Source organism: Corapipo altera, unplaced genomic scaffold (genome assembly GCF_003945725.1).
Source record: "Corapipo altera isolate COAL_440 unplaced genomic scaffold, ASM394572v1 69, whole genome shotgun sequence".
Taxonomy (NCBI): Eukaryota; Metazoa; Chordata; class Aves; order Passeriformes; family Pipridae; genus Corapipo; species Corapipo altera.
The window spans coordinates 5,419,376-5,443,810 of record NW_020884908.1 but is presented as its reverse complement, the minus strand read 5'-3'; the positions used below and the strand labels follow the sequence as shown (position 1 = coordinate 5,443,810).

The window sequence follows — 24,435 nt, the reverse complement described above, 5'->3', positions numbered from 1 at the left end:
AAAAAAATCAACCTCCCCCCAAAAAAAAGACCAAAGAAAACCCCCACAGCCTAAAAACCCAAACAAACTGACCAACAAAACAACAAACAAACAAAAAACACAAAATGAAGAGCCTTGGGGAAAAAAGGGGTCTTTGCTCACTACACACCTCAAAGCCAACCCTAGTCCTTTTAAGAGGAGCAGATAAAAAGTAAGCATGTTGCACATAATGTGAGGCAAGTGTGGCACAGCTATGCTGCTAACTAATTAGAAGGATTATAAAAAGCAGAAGATGACTTATCCCAGGACCATGTAGAAGATCTAAGATTAAATAATAGGAAGATTACACAGCTTTGCCAATCTGATCTTTGCCAATAGAACAATCTGTTCAGGTTGTTCCTTTCCCAGCCCCATTCCCACCCCAGAAATAGCATCCCCCCTGTCAGTGATAGCCACTGAGATGTCCAGTGTTGTTATTCATTGATTGTAGATTAAACACCACAGTTAGTTGTAAAGGTCAATTATCTTGTTACGTGGAAGAAACTTGGAGGCCAAAAGCAGAGAGCAGGAAAGATTGCTGTGGGCCTGTCCACTGAACAGAGTATTCCCAGCTCGTAAGAGATAACCAAACATCGTTTGTCAAGTGTAGGCTTTAAGGGAGAAAGCAAAACCTGGTCTGGGGTGTAAATTAGCTAATGTTACTGTACATAGGTACAACCATATGTTGTCTTTCAAAGTTTACCTCCAGTATTCCTTTTACAGAAGGAGGACTGTAGTAACTTGTTATGCTAATAACTGTGATACATGAGTGTGTATCTGGCCATCTGTCTTGTCATACATGACTACATTCAATAGCTGGTAACAGAATTTTTACAATGCAGATAGAAAAGGCCTGTGAGATTATTATTGTCATTATATGTAGGCCAGGATCTTACTCATGTGCTTGCTGTATTGTTTGAAAAATATTACCAAATTTAGTTCATCACGTTTGCACTTTAGCTCAAAACAGTATAATTACCAAAGGTATGTTTTCACTGGGTGAAAAAGGAGAAGCAACACAACTTTGAGGTTGTCCTACTGTTTTTGCAAAAAACAGTGATGGTCATAGAGACTTGGTTTTCAGAATCAAGATACAGCGTCTTTAAGCACAGAATCCGTGTATTCTCATCCTGTGTTTTCATACACAGCTTCATCTTTTGAAAGCCCCTTAGCTTCTGGTCTTTGCATTTACTTTCAGTTTAGTGTTTTTCACTGCCTATTTCAACACAGTATCAGAAGACCATATGTTACATAGCAGCTGTTTGATACATCCCCTGGTGTGTAAAAACGCTTTCCCAAATTTCTGATCTTGTTGTCGCGGTACCCGTGCTCTCTCAGTAACTTCCCCACGTTTCTCTCCTTTACAGCTTCACTACATTCATAGCAGTCCCAGTGGCTCTGGTTCTGCCAATCCACCTGTGGTCAGCACTGTCTATGCCTACATTGGCACCCCGCCCGCACAGCGCCAGCTCTCGTCCTTAGTGTGGCGTTTGGGCCCTACGCATTTCCTGGAGGAGGTTTTGCCTGCCCCAGGAATCAGCACCATTTATGAGCTGGGACCAAATTACGTCGGAAGCTTCCAAGCAGTATATGTACCATGTAAGTACAGTTCATGTGGCAGCTGGTAGCTTGGTCTGGGTGTAGTGGAATCTTTTGTGTGCAGAAGAGGTGAGAGAGTATGCAGTGGCAGAGAGGAAAAGCTATGGCTGTTCATAGGAAGAAGATTAGTGGCTGCTATTGAAGACAATGATAGAAATCCAAATTACTGTTTTAACATACTTCTGGTAGTTCTTGTACTGAGATATGATAGATAGATAGATAGAAGTGCTTGTATTCCTCACTTCGGTTTTAAACTAGTTGAAAACGCTTAAAGCTGTCATTATTCGTACTGTATATTATATTTATCTGTAGAAAGTGAAATTAGAAAGGCATTTTAACCTGTCAGCTTTTGGTGATAACACTCATTTGCTCATCTGCAATCTGTTCTGTACTTCAAATACAACCGTCTTGAAATGTCATTTTTAAGGCCCAAAGGGGTCAACTAGAAAAAATGTTAAAAAGGGAGAGGTGGTGGTGCAGCAAATAGTTTTTAAGTATTTAAAACTTTTAATATTTGTAGCTAGCAAATATGAGCAATTTTAAGTGTTCCTCTCTGAAATTGAGGGAAGTGCAACACAAAAAGATTTAAATGACCTTGTTAGAAATGTGTGTCCATAGCTCTGTTTTTAAATATGCAGACACCCAAGTGAACCATTCTCACCCAAGTGAGATTTGACAGACTTGACCCTGTTTCAACAAATTATGTAGACACCAACTTCTCTCTTTGTGTGTTAGGTGAGGATCCTTTATGCTTTTCTAATTCCGTTCTTGTGGTTCACCAGAGTTGCACCTTTTGACCTGACGGGATCTGCAGAAGTGAATTTCTCTGTTTAGCCTTTAAGTGCTGAGTTTTGCATGCTTCCTCTGAGGTTGTAGACAGCTGTCAATCACAGTGCTTGCAGTGCCTCACAAGAAGCATCCACTTTAGAGCAGTGGATAGAAAATATTAAAGATACAGTTATGTATTCTCCTTGAATCTTGCATCTTTTGTACCATCCTAAGGCGGTTTTTCTAGTAAACCATTGTAGAAAGTCTTTTCACAGGCAAAGATGCAGATGTACCCAATACTTCTCTGGTTTTTGATTACTTTGTTTTCCTTCAGGTGGGAAGTGAACAGCCCCTAGGCTGGACAGGATTACATCTCAGCTATTTATCAAATCTTTCTTCTATAATTTTTCTGCAATATAATTTTCTTAAGATTTTTCTCTTGAAACTGAAAAGGAAAACAGTGGTGTTACTGAAATGAACTTTTATTTTGTCTTTAAGGCAAAGATTCAAAGTCTGAAGGAATCAATCCATCTCCAATATCTTTGGTACCAGAAGAGAAGGTGTCTTTTGGTCTCTATGCACTGTCAGTTTCTTCATTTACAGTGGCAAAAATAAGGAAAGTTTACAACAAGTTGGACAGTAAAGCTATTGCCAAACAGGTATGTTGGGAAACTAGTTGGTTAATGTGCATGACTTGTTCCTTTCTTTTAACTTCTTTGAAGACAATTTAGTCAATGCAACCAGGAACAATAATGTACTTGTCAGAAAAGTTGTCCATGATGACTGTCGTGTTTGAGGGGGGAGAGGAGAGGGGGAGAAAGAGGAAGACTGTAACCCTATATTTTATTCATATTCTTGAAATTACTCCTAAATTTTATACACATTCTTGGATTTACTGTTAACCGTGTATCTTAGCACCTTTTGGGGGTATTTTGGCTTTTTGATGTAGAGGATAGTTGTACTCCTATAGAAACACAGTTAAGATTACATTGTTGAACAATATTTCTACTGTTGCAGATAACAGAACTGATAGCTTACTCCTCTAGCTGTGATTCAGATCTGGGAATCAGAACATTAGTTTACTTTTTCTTCAGAGTACATTAAAAATCAGTGAATTTTTTGTTCAAAAGACCATGTGTGAGGAAAGGCTGAGAGACTTGGCCTGGCTCAGCCTGAAGAAGAGGCTGAGGAAGACTTTATTGGCAACCTTTCAATACCTGTGGGAGGCTTACAAGAACAATGGAGAAAGACTTTTTACCAGGGCCTGTAGTGGTAGGACACTGAGCAGTGGTTTTAAACTGGAAAAAACTGGATTTAGATTAGGCATAAGGATGAAACTTTTGATGATGAAGGTGGTGAGGCACTGGAAGAAATTGCCTAGAGAAGCTGTGTATGCTCATTTCCTGGAAGTGTTCGAGGTCAGGCTGGGTGGTGCTTTGAGCCACTTGATATAGTGAAAGATGTCCTTGCCCACAGGAGGGGAATTGAACTAAATTATTTTTAAATGTCCCTTTCAACCCGAACTCATTCTAAGGCCTGGTGGGATTGTTTTAGTAGTTACACTCATCTTCCTTAACCTTTGAGAATGGAGATTTCTCTTAACTTTAGAGAGTATCTTAATGACTCTAGTTCTGTTTTCTTATATGTTACTCTTTATCACAGGAGGAAAATACAGAAGTTATGTCTAGATTTGCATTAAAAAAACATCTTCACTTCAGCCCCTGCTTTTTTTCTTGTTTTCTTCAGCTGGCAATTTCTTCTCATGAAAATGCCACGCCTGTGAAGCTGCTCCATAACTCAGCAGGACATTTGAATGGACCAGCACGCTCCATTGGTGCAGCTTTGATAGGGTATTTGGGTGAGTTGAGTACTTGAGAATTATGTTCGAAAATTATTAATTACTTGTCAATAAGAACTTAGGTCTAGAAGATAAATCATGTAATTGATTGCATTCATGTGGTATAATGGTGCATTGTTACATTTATTGAACATTTTTATATTCCGTGGACATACTGTTATCTTTTTTTGCTGGCATAGGATGCTTGTTTCAGTTTGTATAATGTATCATTATGAAAATATATTTAATTACTTTAGGTCATAAACTATTTTCCAGTGCAATATATTTCCTTCACATCCTTTTCCGAGGTGTCATAGTTCTTCTAGTGACATTCATTTTGTAATTCAAGCAATGCTAAAATGCAAAATGCTTTCGTATTTTCACAATTATTTCCTGCAGAAATTAGGTTTTATTTTGCTTTAATTTATTTTCTCTGCCTATGCTTAGGAGTAAGAACATTTGTCCCCAAACCTGTTGCCACTACACTGCAGTACATTGGTGGAGCTGCTGCTATTTTGGGACTTGTAGCCATGGCATCAGATGTAGAAGGGTTGTATGCAGCTGTGAAGGCTTTGGTCTGTGTGGTAAAGAGCAATCCACTGGCCAGCAAAGAGATGGAAAGAATCAGAGGTTATCAGGTATGTAAAAAATGTCTTAAAACAGATCACACTGATGGAATTTCACTGTCTGTCACAGCAGTTCCCATGGAAATTCCTTGTGTTGTGGTTTCTGTTCTTAAGTTTACTGAGCTCTTGGCTAATTAGCACAGATGAGTTATTTAGGATGGCTTTTAAAGGAGAGGGGGGAAAGTGTCTTTGCCATGCCATTGTGCACATTTAGGTGCTTCGGTGAAACTGAGCCTTCATTAACGGCACATAAGAGCACAACTGTGGTACTTAGATGGCTCTTTTTCCATGATTTTCGAACCCACCTCTGCAAGCCTAAGAGCTTCTGTCTCTCTGATCTGCCAGCAGGAGAGGAGGATAGGGACACATGAAGAAAACCAAACAAGTGGACTCCTAGAATCATCATTCTGAGGAGGCTGCACAAACTTTATAGTTGGTGATGCTGTTTGCTTTCAAGCTGAAGACTTATTACTTCTCCATCAGAATGGGGAAAGGGCAGTCAGTTATGCAGAAGGATTGGTTGACTGATTTGGAAAGATCTTCACATGAGCAATGAATTTTACGTTTCTCATGAAGACTGCTTTACTGAAATGGAAAGTTCTGTGGTTTGGGCAGTGCATTTACAAACCTTGTGGTGTTAATGCCTGGTAGAGTTATGTCAAAACATGTTATTCCAAACCTGTTGCAGACCTTGGCTTACACTGACCGAACAAACTGAGACAGTGTCCTCCTTGTACCATAAGTAGTCAGTGGATCATCACATATGACCTTACATTCCACTTGTATTGACATCACCAAATAGTGTGGTTTGAGAGAGATTCTTCAACTGTGCCTGACTGCCAGAGGGCTGAGAGGTGTGTGTGCACCTAATCCTCAGGGCCTAGATACTGTCTGCAGCGTAGAACACATGTTTTATGAACTGGAGGGTGTCCTGGATATGCCCCTTTTTTAGCCAGCTGTAATGCCACTTTCAAACCCTTTTATCAAGAGTATCTGACTTACTTTAAGGGCCTTCTAAGAAGGGATGCAGACATTCATCTGTACTCTTTGTGCTTAGACAACATTGCTGTGTGCTCATTGGCTGCTAATTCCTTTTCTGTTGACTTGTTCCAGTTGCTGGCAATGCTGTTAAAGAAGAAACGATCCCTTCTGAACAGCCACATCCTCCATCTGACCTTTTCCTTGGTGGGAACTGTTGATAGCGGGCATGAGACATCCATTATTCCAAATTCTGCCGCCTTCCAGGATCTACTCTGTGATTTTGAAGTATGTAAAGCTGCACAGAGAAGTGATGATGATGCTGGATAGTGATTACCTTAAATATTGAACAGCAGCAAACTAGGTTGTTATGTTGAGAACTTACTGTTTCTTACATAGTACAATAAAGCAGCTGAGCAACAAGATTATTGGTGACTTTTCCTGCTGAAATGGCTTGAATCACTGCAGAAGCACTGAATGGGTGCCACAGATGTTTCTGCTTTTTGTTGTTTTAGAGGATACGTTTTGTAGGTTTTGGTTCATCAACTTCTTTTAACCTTTGTGTTCTGCTGCAGTACATGTATCAAGGCATGAAAGATACACTGAAAATAACAGTAAGAGGTAAACTTTCAACATAAAACATGGTAATCATTTTATCATACATCTCCTGCAGGAGTAGTAAGGGAATTAAAATTCTTCTTGCACAACCTATGAAATATTTAAGTATTGTCAAACTAAGGAAAGTAGCAAAGGTCAGAAGGAAATGCTAGTGTGGTAGAGGCTGATAAACGATTCGTAGACCTTGTCCTTTAGTGTTTACTCCTTTAATATTATCTGTACCTAACATAGACAGAGTAAAAGAATTCTGACTCACATATACTAAAATAAATAAATAAAAATACTACTAATGCTACTAAGCTAGTTATAGATACTGACTTAATATCACAAGTCCGTCTTGCACAAATGACTTTACAGACTTAACCCATTTCCTTTTTTTAGATGTCTGAGAGTTTCAGAGCACTCCTGGAAACCTTATGGAAGGGTCTTGTCTATGAAAAAATCTCCTGCTGCTTACTATAGCATTTATTTTAATAAAATCAACTGGTCTTATTAAGTTTGCTTTTTCTTGACCTTAAAGGTCTTCAATGCACCCAGCGCCCCCACTTGTCAAAATCAACAATATGCTGTAATTGTGGCACACAGAGTGGGGTTCTAAACCAGAGGAAATTTGTCATCCAACAAAGTTTCCTTTTTTTTTTTTTTAAAGTGTAATGTTAAAACTAGGAATAAGCTTGTGCTGTGTCTAAACATAGGTTTTTCAGTATCATGTAACTAGTTAATCTTTAACAAAACTTGTGAGTTACAAAAATGCTTCCTTTGTCCTCAGAAATTAAACATAGACTTAATAGAAGTTACTTCATCTGCCAGAGATGATGTTTGTAGTAGAGATCTTAAGTTAGGTGAACGCTTAGCAGAGAAGTGAGAATCACAGCCCAACTGCTTCTGCAGTGAGGCTGTAAATGAATTCTGCTGAAGACTACTCTTCTCTCTTTTTTTTTTTTCCCTTTTTGTTTTCTTTCCCCCATAAAAGAACCAGCTGAGAAATTTCATCAGTGGTGTATAGTCACTCAGAAGCAACTACAAAAGATCCAATTTGTTGTTGTTTAGTTTGTGCCTGTCTGTTTTTTCCCTGAAGACCAACTGAAGGATGAATACACTTAACAGATTAAAATAAATTGAAAAATGTACAGACAGTAGGTCTGTGAGTCACTGAGAAGAAACTTTTTTTAGCTTAGTTGGTTTTTTTGTTTGTGGGTTGGGCTTTTTTAAAATTATTTATTTTCTTCTGCATTCAGAAATCAGTGACCCAAGCATTTCACTTAAATTGGATAAATTAGATGTTCTTAGTCATGCAGAACAGGAAAATTAAAAGATTTGTTCTCATCGTTTTAGATTATAAGATTAGAAGAAAAGTGAAAGCTAGAAACATTTTTATTTAAGCCAGTTTTATACACCAGAGCACAAGTATTAATTATACTTTGTTCAATAGCAAGTCAATTTTAAGATTGGCAACTGTAACTGTGAGCTTTCTGGCTTTTATATCTTTTATTTCTTCTATTGATTGAACAATTGATTTTTTGTTTTGTTTTGTTTGTTAGTTTGGATTTTTTTGCTAGAGAATCTAAATAATTTAACTGCAGGAAATGCTGGGCAAAAAAAAATCAAAATCAGGGAAGACCTTGAGTTTAATCCAGGCAGAAGATATTAAGTTAATTTTACAAAGACAAAAATCTTCAGTTAAGCCTAATGAACTTAACACAGCGTTTCACATCAGCCTTGTAAACCCTAATAACTGCTTTGCACCATCTGTTTAAAGAGGTGTTCCAGATAATTGTGTAACTTTTTGTCTAGAACTCTTTAGAAGTTTTCAGCATGATACACTGACAGAGAATATAATATGTTTGGAAGTGTGCATTTTTTTATGGACAGGTAAATAGTCACATACAGGAACAATTTTAATCTCTTCAAGCCTTTCATAACCTTTGGTATGTTAATGTCCTTTTCTATTCTACGAGTCAGTTTGTGTACCCAACACATCATTGTTTATTCTGTATTTCAGGTCTGGCTTCATGCACCCTATGAGCTTCATCTGTCATTATTTGAGCACTTCATTGAACTTCTCACTGAGTCAAGGTATGAGCCAATGCAAGCCTGGTAATGGGACTTACAGGATTAGGTAATATGTAGAGGATGCCTCAATTTTAAATTGCCATCTCCTTTCTTTCCTTCTTCCAGCGAAGCAGCAAAGAACGCAAAGTTAATGAGGGAATTCCAGCTCATCCCAAGACTGCTCCTGACTCTTCGAGACATGTCTCTGTCCCAGCCCACTATTGCTGCAATTAGTAACGTGCTGAGCTTTTTGCTTCAAGGCTTCCCTAGCAGCTATGACTTACTCAGGTAACCCACACCTGTGATAGTTCTGTCTTTCTTGTCTTTATTATGTTGGTGATCTCTGTCAAAAATACTTAATGGTCATACGGCCATGGAGTGTGTAACATGGAATGCTCATGTACAGATTTTTTTCTTTTGCTTCTCAAAGAACTAGACTGAACTAGACATAGCCAGTATGTTAAAGCCTTGATTTGCATATTGTTTTCAGTTTGTGTCTGATCAAGTATGACTGGATTATCAAACTGGCCTAATGTTCTACAGGTGAGAAGTTAAAGGTGCTGAATTGCAGCTCCCTTGTTCATGTGAAGCACTGAGCACTTCTCTTAAATACCATTATTGAATATTGAATATTATTAATATTACTTGAGATGAGCTATAATGATACTTCAGGTTAAAGTGCAGTTTTAATTACTATCCTGAGTGAAAGGTTTAGTTCCAGATTTTTTCTTAATCATCACGGTATAAAAAAATATTTAAGACTGTCAGATACGTTACCATTGATTCAGACTGATGGAAATTACACCAATTATTGTAATTCATACATACAGGAGTATTTGAAATGCTTTAAAATTAGCTGAAGTCCTTGATAACGTGATTTTTCTCATCTCCCATTTCATTATAAAGAAAATGGATAAAATATTGCAGTTCTTTGCATACAAATGGTCATGTTTTCAGCTTCTCACTTTAAGTACAATTATAGGTGTCAGAAGGCTCAACCTGAACATCTGACCTGTCTTTATTTTAATTATACAGAAGAAAAAAATTTATGCAAGAATATAACCATTGATTTTAAGCTTAAATGGTTACAGAACAAATTGTAGGATGCCTGTCTGAATTTTCCTTGTTTTCTTTCCTGGAAATAAAAAATGAAAAATATTGCATAACTTGGGAAAAGGTACACTGGCTAGGGATCATGTCAGGTTAGTTGCAGCAGAAAGAGGAATATATTGCATCTCCTTTCTTTGAGTACATCAACGTCTTGTCATGGAAAACCATGACCTTGTGTTAGATAACCTCAAGCTATAGACATAAATGTTATTCCAGAGTTGAGTAACCACTGTAATAATTGATGTAATAATTGTTCATCTATAAAGGGTTGAGAATAATGTTTTTGTTCTCCTCTCTTTAACTTGAGGTGTTCATTTTACTAGGACTTGGTGGTATCTCTGTTTCCTTTCTTGAATCAGAGCATTTTCTGGGTCCCTTACCTGCAGACTTGTCTGCAAAGATTCCATTAATTACTACAAGTTAATTTGTGTTTTGGGTAGTTACTTTGATTAGAGACAACTTTCGTCAATGTGGAAAGATGTGAGAAAGCTGACATTTTGGGATACTACCCTGTCACTAGTGTCACAGTTTTATATTTAAGGTGAATTATTGATAGATGAGAGTTTATCTGTCATATCAATGAGTGATGTTTTTTCTATATACATCAAGGTTTGGACAGTTCATCTCTTCCACTTTACCTACGTTTGCAGTCTGTGAGAAGTTTGTGGTCATGGAAATAAACAATGAAGAAAAACTTGACAGTGGTAAGTGTTGACATCGCTTTGAAGCAGTAGAATAAAAATACTTTGTGATCTCTTCTGTGCTTGAACACATGAAGCGTAGAAATAGTGCCATTAGCAATGTCATAATTTTGTTATAACCTGGCTGCCAATTAGTACTGGTACTTTGGTTTTCAGTATTGAGTGCAAAGCAGAGCAAAACCTGTTCAGCTTTCTTTTGTTTCCTTCATATAACACTGTATAGTTTTGTTCTCTTTCCTCCACTTGCTGCTTCAAATCAGCTGTGCATCTCTACTGCTTTGTGGGGAAAGGGAAAAAAAAGGCATCTTCCCTCCAGGTGTGGAAGAAGTGAAAGAATTAACTAAGACAGCCTAGTTATTTTTCTTAGGTAAAAAAAAAAATGTTGCTGTCCTTCAATAATTTTTATATTGAATTGTTTTGAGACCATTTCTACCTTTGTTTTCCTTAAGATAAAAGGCTTATGCAGTTGCATTTTCCATCAGTCTCCCTGAACAGAAATGCTTTAGTCCCACAGTGGATGTCACCCAAATAACTAGAAGGAGTATCTGAAGATCCCATGTTTCTGCATCTCTTGGGAATATACTGGTGAACAGGGACAAGTGAGAGAGAAGTGTTTTCTGCTTTAAAGTTGGTTTTATTGGTCTGGTTTCCTGAAGAACAAAGTTTAGGCAGTCTGCACTTTCTGGATAGGGACTTTCCACAAGGGCATGTAGTGATGGGACAAGAGGGAATGGGTTTAAACTGAAAGTAGGTCTAGATTAGATATTAGGAACAAATTCTTTACTGTCAGGTGATGAGGCACTGGAACAGGTTGCCCGGAGAAGTTGTGGATGCCCCATCCTTGGAAGTGTTCAAGGCCAAATTGGACGGGGCTTTGAGCAAGCTGCTTTACTGAAAGGTGTCCCTACCTATAGCAGAGGAGTTTGGAATTAGATGATTTTTAAAGCTCCCTTCCAACCCAAACCTTTCTGTGGTCCAGTGGGATTCATCATTATTCCACTGTGCCTCACCTCTTCCTTCTCAATACTTTTGCTTCTTATGGTCACAAAGATGATTAAATTTGAGCTTTTTGGTAAAAAAGAGGGTGTGGGTATTGGAGAGAGATCCAGATTGATGTTCTCCCTACAGGCCAGCCATGATTTTTTTTTTTCCCAGGCTAACCACAGCCTGAGCTGCTTTTTTGCCTGTCTAGGAGACTGAAGAACTTTGGGGAGAAATTCAGTATGTGGCAGGAATAGAGAGAGAAGCTTTTGAGGCAGAGGACGAGAAATTTTTAGGCTAGTGGTGTTCACCAGTTCTGCTGTATTTCTGTCACAGAAGATGCTTTGTGTTTGCATCTTGTACACAAAGCCTTGGCTCAGAAGGTATCCATTTATCTGTCTTTATTTGTGCACATGTTGCCTCAAGTTGTGATTTTATTGATTTTAAATAATGTAAAAGCATGGCCCTCCTCTGATAGTATAAGGTACAGGAAGAGGGATTTGCAAAATAACTGTAAAGCTAGTCCTGAGCTGCATGAATTGGCTTGGCTGCAGTGTGGTTTTCAACTGATGATGAGCTTGGGGGTCTGTTAAAAGAAAAGGCAACTAATTTTTGTCTCCATTTCTTAGATTTGGAGGGATTTGGGAAGTATCAGTATTCCCACCCCTCACCCTCACCAACCTAGCTTTCAAAATGCTAAATTGTGCATTAGTTACCATGTTACGCAGTTTTGAGAGAAGGGAGGGGAATGTGAAGGGCTGGTATTTGATTGGTTTTGTATCTCCACCTGCCAGGAGTGACCACTTCAGTTTAGATTATTGTCTGAGGAGTTGTGATTACCTTTTACCTGTTCTTCAAACTGCCCAAACTGTGTGTGACAGTCGTAACGGGGCACCAACCATTTCTCAGCGGTGTATGTGTACTTAGTACACCTTCCTTTGCTTATGGATGGAATTTATGAATAGTCTTAAAATACCCAAGTTCCAAAAACCTAATTTTGTTTCTATTTTTTTGTGGTTTTTTTTTTTAATATTTAGGAACAGAGGATGATTTTGGAGGACTTGTTTCAGCTAATCTTATTCTGCTACGGAACAGACTTTTAGATATCCTTCTGAAGCTTCTGTATACATCTAAAGAAAAGACAACTGTTAATTTGCAGTAAGTACAAAGAAACCCTTGAGGTAGAGAAAGGTTATAATTTTTTATTTCAAGGGTGAGAATTACACAGCCCTCATTCGATTCACTGAATTACCTTTAAGTATGCTAGTAGAGATGGAATACATGATTCATGGTGCTGTTTTCTCATAACTTCGTGTGTGGCTATAGAGAAAATAAAATCTGTCAAAGAGAAAACTTGTGTTTTTAGAGTAGTGGGGTAATCAGCTTCTCATTTGGTTGAGATCAAATGGCTCCAGCAGGGGTTATTGTTAGGATCATTGACCGTAGAATGCCCCTTAGTTATTTAAAATTGTATGTGAGGGAAGAATAATACTGTAGTTTAATGAGGCCGTAGAGTCATATGGCAAGATGGAGAAGAGACATTGAATCACTCTCATGTTAAACCTTGACAAAATACAGCTTTCAACCCAGTAGCCTGTCTGGAGTCTGTCGATGGCATTTTGTGAATGTATGGCATTTGTAGATTACGTAGTGATTGATGGACACACAACTCAAACCTGTTTAAGCTTTTCAGGAATAGTGCTTTAAAAAAAGGAAAAAAAACCCCACATATTTTCAGATATTTCCAAGCAACTCTTCCCTTAATAAAACCAACCAAACAACGTTCCTTCACTTTTTTAAACACCTGTTTATTCAGAAGACTTGTGAAAAATTCCTGTATGGCTTAACAAAAAGTGTCCAGTTCAGAATTCCATATTCATTATCACAAGCAACAGTTGGAGAAATATCATGCAGTGTAATAGTCCCAGGAGCTGTAATTAGTTTTTCCTTTCTTCTAAATAAATACAGCTTAACCTGTTCCATCTAACAAGATTCAATGAGTGACATTTGTGTTTGTAGCAAACTTACCTAAGAATTCAGTTAACTCTTTGATAGATCTGAATTTACTCTTGAAGTTTGCCCTGCACTGGAGGACATTGTTTTTTGCTGTGTAGTAGGAAACTAAATGCTGTAAAATGTGACTTTTTTTTTTTTTTTTAAAACTCTCTTTACTTAGGGCTTGTGAAGAACTGGTCAAGACACTGGGTTTTGATTGGATTATGATGTTTATGGAAGAACATCTGCATTCCACCACAGTCACAGCAGCCATGCGAATTCTTGTGGTCCTGTTGAGTAATCAGTCCATCCTGATCAAGTTTAAGGAGGGTCTCAGTGGTGGAGGCTGGCTCGATCAGACGGATTCTGTCCTGACCAATAAGATTGGTACTGTGCTAGGTATGCATCTCAACTCCTCGGGATTTAGGGATTACTGGGAACACCTGTGCTCCTGTGTTGAGGGAGGGGGGTTATTGGATGATGTCTGGGAGGTGCATCCTTTCTGTTACTGTCTGTGCTGCAATCAGATGCTTCTGCTCCTCATTTTCTGACAACTAAGAGTTAAGATTTCCTAGGCAAAAGGGAGCGGTTTTACAAAACTGCCCTCCAGCTGACATTGCACAGATGTCATTGTAGTTCATCTGCACAGAGCCTGTGTAGCCAATTGTTTTTTTCTGTTACCATCATGGTAAGGTTAAATATGTCCCATGGGCAGGCACATCTAAGCTATAGATGAAAAGGTAGTATAGCATAGCACCTTATGTACACAGCTAACAGAGATTCAGTAAAATTTACTTATTTGTTTACTATTATTAGTTAGAGCATCGTGTGGTGTTACACCTGAACTACTTTGTCTACTGAGTTCTGTGCCAATCAGATTTACCAGTTTGGACTTTTATCTTGGGAATTTCTGTGTTCGTGGTATCATCTCAAAGTTTCTTTCCCTCTCCCTCTCCGATGTTCGTCCATACACAAACATGCTCTCTGTCTTATTAAAGACTTTTTTTGCAGGTTCTTAAAGCCTCACTTATCAGGGTTATCAAACCTCTCAGTTACCCCATGTGACCTAGAATTCAGTGTATCACACTTCAGTCTACAGGACCCCCATTTTGAGTATCTCTCAGCTGTCTGAAATGCATTTCCCAATGTCTGAAGTAATGGATGTCAGTTCTTTGTAGGCAGGTGTAGAGGCAATTTCCCATGGACCTGGGGTTTTTTTCAGTCCAGATAAGGTGGAATGTTTTAGATGAATGTCCGTTCAGGCCCTGGTGCAAACCCACTGATTGAGGTTAAATGGGAACCTTTGAGGAGCTTGAGTAGCCTTTAGACCAGGGCACTGGTATCACAATACTTTCAACTTAAAGCTGTTCCTAAAATAACTATACAAGGAGCCACCTCTCTGTGTTGCAGCAGTGTATGATCTGTTTCTGCGCCAAAGGCTTTTCTGAATTGGTTTATTATAAGGAAATAATTGTGAAGTGTTGTTGAAAGTGATCTTACTTCAGGAAGAGGGCTCTTCCTGAAATGAAAGTATAAAAATATTTAAAAAATATTTTTTCTGCTTTGTCTCTTTGATAGGTTTCAAAGTATGCCATCTTGTTACTTTTGCATAAATAAAACTCTCTGTTAAGTTTGTATGTTTACAGTTTCCCATAATATATCCCTTGGGATATTCAGCTAGGGGCATAGGATGGTTCTTTCCATTAATAATGATTTGCATTAATAATTAGAAAGATTAAGGAAAACAGCGTTTCTGAAGCCGTATAACACATGCAAATATTTATTGTTATCATAAAAAGCACCTGTTGTTTGACTAATTTTGATTAACGTTCTGTATTTTGTTTAAGAAACAATTTTTGCACAAGCATTTCCCTTGCACGATTGTGCCTTAAAAACTTGAGAACCACTGGTATTTTAGGCAATAGACTGTTGTTTATTCAGTGTCTGCTTTAAGCATCCAATAACATAAACACTTTCTTCAGTCACAAAATCTCTCTAAATAAGATTTTGATATACAATCACATTTGAAGAGCATTTGTAGAGTTTTCCTATTTTTTCTTATTATAGTATCACTTTATTAAATCCAAGCTAGACCGTGTCCAAACAGATATTTTTAAACTTGTGTCTCATCAACTGATAGTGACAGATTATCTAATTTTTTTACCCTGTGTTTTTTAATAAGACGGAACATACTGGCTCCAGAATTTCTCATGAGATGAAATATGAGCCATTTTTGTTGAAAGTTACTGATGGAATTCCCTCAAATTGTAGCACTGGTCTGATTCCTGATAGATGTTTTCTGTTTAAAAAGTCAGTTTCCGGTGGAAAGTGTATCTGTATTTGAGTCTCAGAAAAACAACCTGACCTCTGGCAATGTCAGAAGAATGGCTCACTCTGCTGATGTGGAAACTGAACTGTCTTCTGTTACGACCCACCCCAGGAAAAAGGGGGCGGAGGGGGTAACCCAGGTTTTATCAATAATTCCTTTGGGGTGGATTAAAGCGAAACGACACTAAATAATCGGTGTTTGAAAACATATATTGACAAGATTTATTTTAACAATTCTGCATCAATAGGTATGTTAACATTTTGGGTGCTGTCATAACCTTTCTGGGGAGGAGAAAAATGCATAGGGGAGAGAAAGACAGGGTAAGAGTGAGGAAGAGCAAGAAAAAAAAGATGAGATAATCACCACCCACTGGGTCCAGCGATGTCTTGATCCGCAGGTGGTGGGGGGAGAAGGAAGAACAAAAAACCCCGCCAAAGCCCCAAAGTCACCAGTCAAAATCCATATCCTTAGCACCTCCCCCAGGGCGGGGAGTTGTTTTCATAGGTTGGTGTCCCCCTTTTTGGCGCGGAGTTCATGTGGAGGGCGTGGAAACTCGGCTCTTCCCGCCTTTTCGGGGCTTGACATCTTCTGCACTGGAGGAGCGGGGGGATGGGCCCAGTTGCCCATCAGAAAGTCAGAAGTCTGCAGAAGTCTCTTAGAATGCATAAATCATTAACCGTTTCAGTCTCTGACATCTTCCTGCCTTCTTCTTTACTTGAAAATAAGAGTTTCTGCTATCCTGATGTTTTGGTGGGTTTTTTTTTTTTTCATTAAAGAGGAAATTCAAGTACCTAGGTAGAAGTGGGGTCACAAAAGGTGGCTCTGGCAGCACTTAAATTAAACAAAATAAGAGCACTTAATACCAACTGATTAATCATTAACAAAACATCTGAAATAAGATGCCCCTGAGACATCTTTGGAGAAAAATTAGCTGCCCATAGACTTAAATGGGCCATGGAATTGCTGCTTGGTAATATAAATCTGTAACTGAGATTAAGGTGATAACTTCCCTCTCAGCCAGCAAAATATCTTTTTTCAGAAGCTTGGGTGTTTCAGAAGTCAGAAATTGTGGTCACAGGCAGAAAATGGATCTCTGTGTTATAAGCAGTAGCATTAGACAGTCTGTATGGAGCAGTGTCATCTATGTGGTACTGGAAGGATATAATTTAGCTGTTTAAAAAAAGTGAACAACTGAAGCAGAATGGTGTCATATGTGTGTGACAGTCTGTATGCACACATTCATTTTTTACGGCATCAGTTTCTGAGGAGGCACCCTCTCAAGTTCACTGCATGGGTCAGAATGATCTTCACAGGCAGTTCCCTGTTAACATTATTGTCTTTGTGTGTTGTTTTTCATCTTAGGGTTCAATGTGGGCAGGAGTGCTGGTGGCAGATCGACGGTCCGGGAGATCAACCGGGATGCTTGTCACTTCCCAGGCTTTCCTGTTCTGCAGTCCCTTCTCCCGAAGCACACTAATGTACCTGCACTCTATTTCCTTCTTATGGCCCTTTTCCTGCAGCAGCCAGTCACTGAACTGCCTGAAAACCTGCAGGTCAGTGCACCTGTCATCAGCAGCCAGTGTAATCAGGGTTGCCAGGTAGGGATTATCTAGTAAGATGTAAATGTGGTTCTGTCTGTCATGAAAGAAAATAACGGATTAACCAGATCCCCTCCTTCTTCTCTGCAGCTGACTCAGTCAGGGTGTGGTGTTTAGTGCTGAGCTGTCTGGGGTGGGAGGACGGGGTACCCCAGGGGGTTTGTGGAAGCCAGGCTGTTATGGCTTAGCTGTCACTGGTATCATTTTGGTCCATTTCAGGGCCAAATGAGAACTAGATCCCCAGTTCAATCTGATGTGCTATAGGCATTGAAGGGGACATAATTTTTTGCTTGCTTTCTTTGGTTGTGGGGGGTTTTTGTGGTTTTTAGGAAGCAGAGAGTTGCTGTGTCAAAGAGGGTTCTCAAGGTTACAGACAAAAACAAAATAGCTTTTATTTCAAAAAGTCTCTGTGGTTTTTTTGGGGAAGCAAGCCAGTTGCTGAAAAATGTTGGTTGCTCTTATTCTGAGCAGGTTAATTTTGGGCTTGTTTGAATTGTATGTAAATGAGTAGATATTTTATAGTCTACAACAGAGTCCTAGAAGGCCTAGGGTAGTGCTTTATGATGAAAAACCACACTCGAGATAGACAAAGTGCCTGTTTAAAATGGATGCAGTGCTAACATTTATTTATCAGTGAGAACTGAAAATTAAAAGTTTTCAGACCAGGCGGTATTCTGTCTGCCTGTATTCTCAAGAGCAGTACTTTTCAGCACATTCAGCACTGTGCTAACGTGAAGTAGAGGCATGAAGCTCACTCATCTGTTTACTGCATTGAAGTATGACACTGTTTAATCAAAAGTAAATTCTACTACTTAGTAGCACTCTTAATGCAGGAGGTGGGAACTTTGTCCTGTTTTATTTTTTAATTCATTTAATTATTTAGACTTGCTGGAAATTGCAACTTGATTTTTTTGAGTTGTTATTTTTTTTTTTCTTCTGTGGGATACCATGTGGGTTTTACTGCTAGATGTGAGAGAAGTAAACTGAGGGGATTGTGCAACCTGTGTGCTCTTTTGTTTCAAAACACTTAAATACTTTGTGAAGAATTGCAGTTACATTAGCCCATTGTTGAAAGAAATTTTCTTCAGTGATACGTGACTTTCATATGAAACTTACGGTGATAAAGTCTGGAGGATGCAGAACAATTTTTTAGATACTGCCAAATGAGTGCATTGTATGTGTAATAAAAAGCAGTATCCAATTGCGTAAGAGAAAGGGATTATTTCATGTTCTTTTTTCTCTTTCACCTCTTACAGTTTGATTTAGACTCTATTTGGACATTCATATTTGGAGTTCCTGCCTCCTGTGGCACTGTTACCTCTTCAATACACAGTGTTTGCACAGAAGCTGCCTTCTTGTTGTTGGGAATGCTGAGGAGCATGCTGAATTCTGTAAGCATAAAAAAAATATTGCTTGTATTTGAATATTATGAGTTGAGTTTGCCATGTGATGAAAAGCCAAATTAGAAAAATTTTTTGTGAAGTGTCACAACAAAACCAGCTGTGAGATAGGCTCATAATACTTGGGTGAAAACTGTCATTTTAGTGGGTTATTCTATATTACTTTTTTCCAGTGTCTGTGGAAATATTAGTGGCCACAAAAAGGCTGGGCTTTGTGTTTAGCTGCAATTAAAACCAAACAAGAAAGCAGAAGGATAAAATGTCCTTGGCAGAGATAATTGAATTTCTTTTCCAATTAACATCGTGGGGGCATGTTAGAGAGAGTATATTCCATCTGCTCAGAGCTATGCGAGTTGCAGATTTTGTACATGAACCTTCCACATGCAGAGAAGTCCCCTGTCTATGAATAGCCACATGCTGGAGGAAATGAATTTACTGCCAGAAAAATGTGTCATCTTCTCATCTTTGAATCTAATGTCAGGAGTAGTGGAAGTTGGTCTCTCAGTGGGAAAATTCTGTATTTGTTTGAAGCTCGAATGTGTTATCTGCTGAAAATTACCTCACAAAATGCTTCAAAAGCAGCACCTGTCTGGTTGTCTCCTGTTTGGTCGTCATGTGTTTGTGATGTGCTCCATTGCATGTTTCTCCCATGCTAACATGTTTAGAAGCATCTTCTGCACATGTGTACTGGTTATGCCTTCATGACCTGCTGCAGGGCACATTCCTGTTGTCACATGACCTGTCTCTTGCTGGTCACCGTATCGTGGTGCTTGGTCACGTGTTTGGTCGGGTGTTTATCATATGCTTAGACACATGCTTAGACACATGCTTAGACACATGCTTAGACATGTGTTCTGTCACATTGAGTCAGGTTTGTGTTGGTGATGTGCTCAAACTCATTTTCTGTCACTTGTTTGATCAGTTATTAGGTCACATGTTCAGACACTGTGTCTTCAGTCGGGTGTTCTGACAGGTCCTTCAACACACATTGGCGTGTTCTCGATGCACTTTTCACAGCTGGTCATGTGCTTGGCCCCCTATTCAATCACTTATGTCTGCTCTGCTTGAACAAGTGCTTGTCCATGTGGTTGATCACATTTGGCCCCATCTTTGATCACGTTACATCATGTATGTCATTGCATGTTTGACAGTGTGCTTGATTGCATATTTGACCCTGCAGCTTCTCTTCCTTTCTGAAATAAGCATTCTTCAATTAGTGCTGTCTGTGCTGATCTGGTGTTTGTTTTTCAACCCAGCCTTGGCAGTCAGAGGAGGAAGGCTCTTGGCTTCGAGAATATCCAGTCACCCTGATGCAGTTCTTTCGGTATTTGTATCACAATGTGCCAGACCTCATTTCCTTGTGGATGAGTCCAGAGTTCCTGTGTGCACTGGCAGCAACAGTGTTCCCTTTCAACATACGACCTTACTCTGAGATGGTAGGAAATCCAACTATTTAGCTGTTTTGTTTTTCCCCTGAATGTTACTTTTGAGGATTTATCAATTAACAGTCATAACTCAGCCTGCAAAAGAGGGCATTGTCAAGGCTGGGCTGGACATTTTGTACTTGGGTTTTGGAGCTGAGAGAAGCGTGTGTTCAACAGAACAGCATTTTAAGGGGAACATACACAATTTGATTGTTTTCTAGTGGACCATTATTTTCAATTATATGAAAAATATTAGCTCATATTTACAAAAGCTAAAAAGACTGAGTCAGCCTGTGCATTCAGCCCTCTGCTCTGGAGGATGTGATAAAATCTAAAACTTCTTTTTTCTTCCACTTGCCATTTCTGCTTTTGTGGTCTAACCACAAAACAGTGTTCTTGCATTTCCTGGAACTTCTGAGTTCAAACCAGGAGAGGGTGTGAATTCAACATTGCTGCCTAAAGTATTCTTTGAGCTTAGTGCCATTTACAAATAATACTATTTCTAGAATATGAATGGAAAGAAACAGGTACTGCTAGCCAACATCTAAAAGTAATTTTATTAAGAACATGGAAGGATAGTTGGGCTACAGGTTGCCAAATGCTAGAATAATGGAGGGTATGATGAAACAGTTCAGGAAATACTTACTGGTGGCGTGCTATCATTTTGTCAATAAAAGTGGGAGATCAGTTTTTAACAGAGCATGCTAATGAGTCTCTCATGAAAAATAGGGGATTTTTTGCTTTTATATTAACAGCAGCTTGGTCTCTCTCAAAAAAGTGCTACTTATAAACTAGTAATGCTGATTTGGCATTCACCTGTAGAATTTTTAGAGGAGCCTTGTGTCTCTGAGCAGATTTTATTTTAACTGTTAGATCCCTTGAAACTTTGTATAGCTGCCTGACAACTTGAGCTCTTCACAGTTTGAAGGCTCTCGTGACTCCAAATTGGTTTACTCCTCCAGCATTTCCCTCTACCTAAATCAATCCCTTGTGAAATAGCTAAATAACAGCCAGGTTTCTTCAACAAAACATTATAATCCAAATTCAGCCTTGAGAGAAAATTCTTAACTGATCTTTCAGCTTTTCTGAGACAGCTAATAAAACTAGAAAGAACACATACTTGGAGTTCTCTTAATTTCTTGGGAAAACTCTCCTACTAAAGCAGACCAAACATCCAAAATGTTTGGTTATTTCACATGTAAGCTGGCAATGGATAAGTTTGTTGAGGGAAATCATGTTGTGTGTTCTTTCACTTGGAGGAGGGAGTTACATGAAAAGAGTCAGTCTCTTGGATTTGACAGCTTTCATTACTGTTTGTGCTTTTGTTGCAGTCCTCTTTAAGAGCTAGCCTCTCAAAGGTTTCTGTTCATCAGAAATGGGAAAGCTGTGGAGACCCTTTTTTTTTTCTCTTTTTTTAGAGATTTTTGGGAAACCGGCTTACCCATAACTGCACTCTGATGAAGGTATCGTATTAAAAAAAGAAAAGGCTCAGTTACTTTTTTGTTTTCTGTTATGTAAGCTTGATGGCCTTTTTTTTAGTTGGTTTCTGTCTTGGTTTTATTTTAACTGCTTTAGTTAATAAGTTTTCAAAAACTTTTCTTTTTTTTTTTTTTTTTTGCAATGAGAAAATTTATTTTTGCCAAGTATTTAGAAATTGCTCAAGTACTTCTGTTGGTCAGTGAATGTGAAATGTAACTCACACCAGTCTTCACTGATGATTGATTGCCTTGAGAATCTGAAACTGGATGTTTCTCCTGTTGTGTATTAGGGAACTGATCCTGAACATCATAATCTTGTAAAAATGCTTCTTAAGAAGCAAAGTATGAAGCAAAAAAGCCTTAGAAAGACAAGCAAATAATAGAAAAGTGAAAAAACTACCATTAATTTGCTGATCTCTACAGTTTTAACATGCTCTTTTCCACAGGTCACTGATCTTGATGATGAAGCTGGGTCCCCAGCTGAAGAGTTTAAAGCCTTTGCAGCTGATTCTGGCATGAACAGGAGCCAGTCAGAATACTGCAATGTTGGCACCAAGACGTACTTAACCAACCATCCTGCCAAAAAGTTTGTGTTTGACTTCATGCGTGTGATGATAATTGATAACTTATGTCTCACACCAGCCAGCAAACAGACTCCACTGGTAGATCTTCTGCTAGAGGTAGAGTTTCTTTGGGTTTTGTGTTTTGTTTTGGTTTTATTATTTGAACTTATTGTGAAGTCCTAGCTTTCTTCAAGTTTTATTGTTGTGAAGTATGTTTCATTTGTTAAACACCTTTCCGACCATGACAGCTGTATTGACTTTGTTGAGAATATAAAATCCCTGCAGAAATATTAAGGTTTCTGTTTTATTCACATTACATAAAAAGAAATGTTGCCATAGATGGTGCCAATTAGATAAAAAGACATATGGTGCCATATGCTATAAAGCCTCACAAAATAACTGTGTTATCTCCCTGTAAATTATCTTTTAAAACTTGTTACACTTGATGAAGGCATCATTCTGTTAATGGTGAGGCAGGGAGGTGAGAAGTTCAGTTACTGTTTAACTGCCCACACCTTCTTCAGACAATGTGTTTTGAAATGTTCAGTTCACATCAGTTCTCACTCTTCCTTGACTGCCTATTTGTCACCTCATCTTATGTATTGCTGATACGTAAGATGAGGTGACATCTTTTTTGAAAAGCTGCAGGAATTTTGGACCATGCTTGTACATTTCCTAACAATTTTCCTGGGGCAATTGGGCACTTCTTTGCTGTCACAAAGCAAAAAATAAAATGCCGAAAGGTGCAGTTATCTACTGACATCAGGAGGAGTGTTTGAGACCATATTCAGTTGGTTGCCATTGCTTTACAGCTATTTTAACTTGTTATCACTCATCAATGTTACTGGCCCCCTAGAATAAAGAGAATTGGGTATGTAAACACTGCTAAACTTAATGCTGTGTTGCTTTCTAGGAGTGTTCAAGTGAATTGTTCAGTTAGGAGTGATCGTGTGTTCACTCACCAACACAAGGTGATAAAGTCATTTTCCCCTTTAGTTTAGCCCATGTATCTATTATATGACTTTATCAAGGCTGATTTAGTAATATGCAGAACCCCACATAGAAGTGATGATTGATTACATGTTTGATCTATCCCATTTACTCATATTTTACTGAAGGAGGGGTGACTGTGTGAACTGAGGAGATCACCGTTTAACCATATGTTTAACTATAGTTAGAGTTTTGTACACCTTTTCAGAATGTGTTCTTTTCCAGTTCTATTATGGCAGAAGATAAATGTACTGGATTTAAATAGGAGTAATGCCTGCTCTGTAAGACTGCTTGCAGCCAATGTATCCTTGACATGCACGCTTAAATTTTTAGATAAAGCCAAAACTTTTTACTTGGGACAGAATGTTAAGAGAAAATAAAAGTAGTTCACAAGAGCTAAGAAAAGAGGAAATCACCTAGGGCAGCCTTCCTCTCCTCTTTTTTTTGCTCAGAGATATTAATTATCTGAATATTATCTTCATATCTTTTTTCAGGCTTCCCCTGAAAGATCAACTCGAACACAGCAGAAGGAGTTTCAGACATATGTTTTGGATGGAGTGATGGACCACTTACTTGCAGCTGATGTTTTATTGGGTAATATAACAAACTTTAATCAAAACACAAGGTTTTGATTCTATGACTTTTTCTTTTTTTGTTGTCCTGCTATTTTGCATCTTGATTGCCTTTATTTTTCTCTCTGCCCTTTTCTTTCCTTTGATGTGTAAATGGTGTTGCTGTCCTTGCATGTTCTCTCACTACCTTGATTGTGCCAAAGCTGTAAAATAGGTTATTCAAAAAAACTACGTGGCATAAATCTTTTGGATATGAAAGTCAGACAAATTGCAGTCACATCAGAAAGAACTGAAACTGGATCTTGCATAATCTGTCATGTCCTTATTACCTTGGTAGAGGATTTGGAGTTTGTGTCAATTTATCACAGGTTAAAAGTTAGCTTTTTTCCACTCCCTCCTACTGTAGTTTTATTATGAAGGCAGCACCCCAGAAAAAAGGATTAACACTCCATTGATAAATGGATAGGGAGAGAATTAGAAGCTTGTAACTTGGATGTCAGTAGGGTAGGCTGTTCCACCAGTGCCTGGATTTAGATGATCAGGAAGGGGCCTGTAGGAGTATGGCTGCTCAGGGGCCCAGTTGGATTTCATGGTGGCCTGCTGGACTTCCCAGGAGCTCTAGGTCTGCTCTGTCTCCATCCTAGGTGTCATGGGGCTGTATGCATTTCTGTTCAAAAGTGCTTGTAAGGCTCCCCATTTCTTGCCATAACAGTGATTTGTCTTCCACTGGGTACAGTGCCTTAATAAAATAAATCCAGAACCGTGTTTGCTTACCATCAAAACTTATTGTAGGGAAGC

At 38.6% G+C, this 24,435-nt stretch overlaps 1 protein-coding gene across 8 annotated transcripts in view; it reads left to right on the top strand.

Annotated features, from left to right (window-relative positions):
- WDFY3 (WD repeat and FYVE domain containing 3) overlaps positions 1 to 24,435 on the top strand; it is a 133,699-nt gene that overhangs the window by 75,140 nt on the left and 34,124 nt on the right. For 4 of the 8 annotated variants that reach the window (XM_027652734.1, XM_027652727.1, XM_027652731.1 and 1 more), the window contains 16 exons: positions 1,386 to 1,617; positions 2,884 to 3,044; positions 4,132 to 4,243; positions 4,670 to 4,860; positions 5,962 to 6,114; positions 8,447 to 8,520; positions 8,623 to 8,784; positions 10,216 to 10,310; positions 12,326 to 12,446; positions 13,465 to 13,682; positions 16,975 to 17,210; positions 18,467 to 18,601; positions 19,867 to 20,046; positions 21,453 to 21,497; positions 21,959 to 22,192; positions 23,560 to 23,659. In XM_027652734.1, coding sequence (XP_027508535.1) covers positions 1,386 to 1,617; positions 2,884 to 3,044; positions 4,132 to 4,243; positions 4,670 to 4,860; positions 5,962 to 6,114; positions 8,447 to 8,520; positions 8,623 to 8,784; positions 10,216 to 10,310; positions 12,326 to 12,446; positions 13,465 to 13,682; positions 16,975 to 17,210; positions 18,467 to 18,601; positions 19,867 to 20,046; positions 21,453 to 21,497; positions 21,959 to 22,192; positions 23,560 to 23,659 — 2,449 coding nt within the window. The remainder of the gene's footprint in view (positions 1 to 1,385; positions 1,618 to 2,883; positions 3,045 to 4,131; positions 4,244 to 4,669; positions 4,861 to 5,961; positions 6,115 to 8,446; positions 8,521 to 8,622; positions 8,785 to 10,215; positions 10,311 to 12,325; positions 12,447 to 13,464; positions 13,683 to 16,974; positions 17,211 to 18,466; positions 18,602 to 19,866; positions 20,047 to 21,452; positions 21,498 to 21,958; positions 22,193 to 23,559; positions 23,660 to 24,435) is intronic. The other 4 variants (XM_027652733.1, XM_027652732.1, XM_027652728.1 and 1 more) reach the window with 2 other exon arrangements.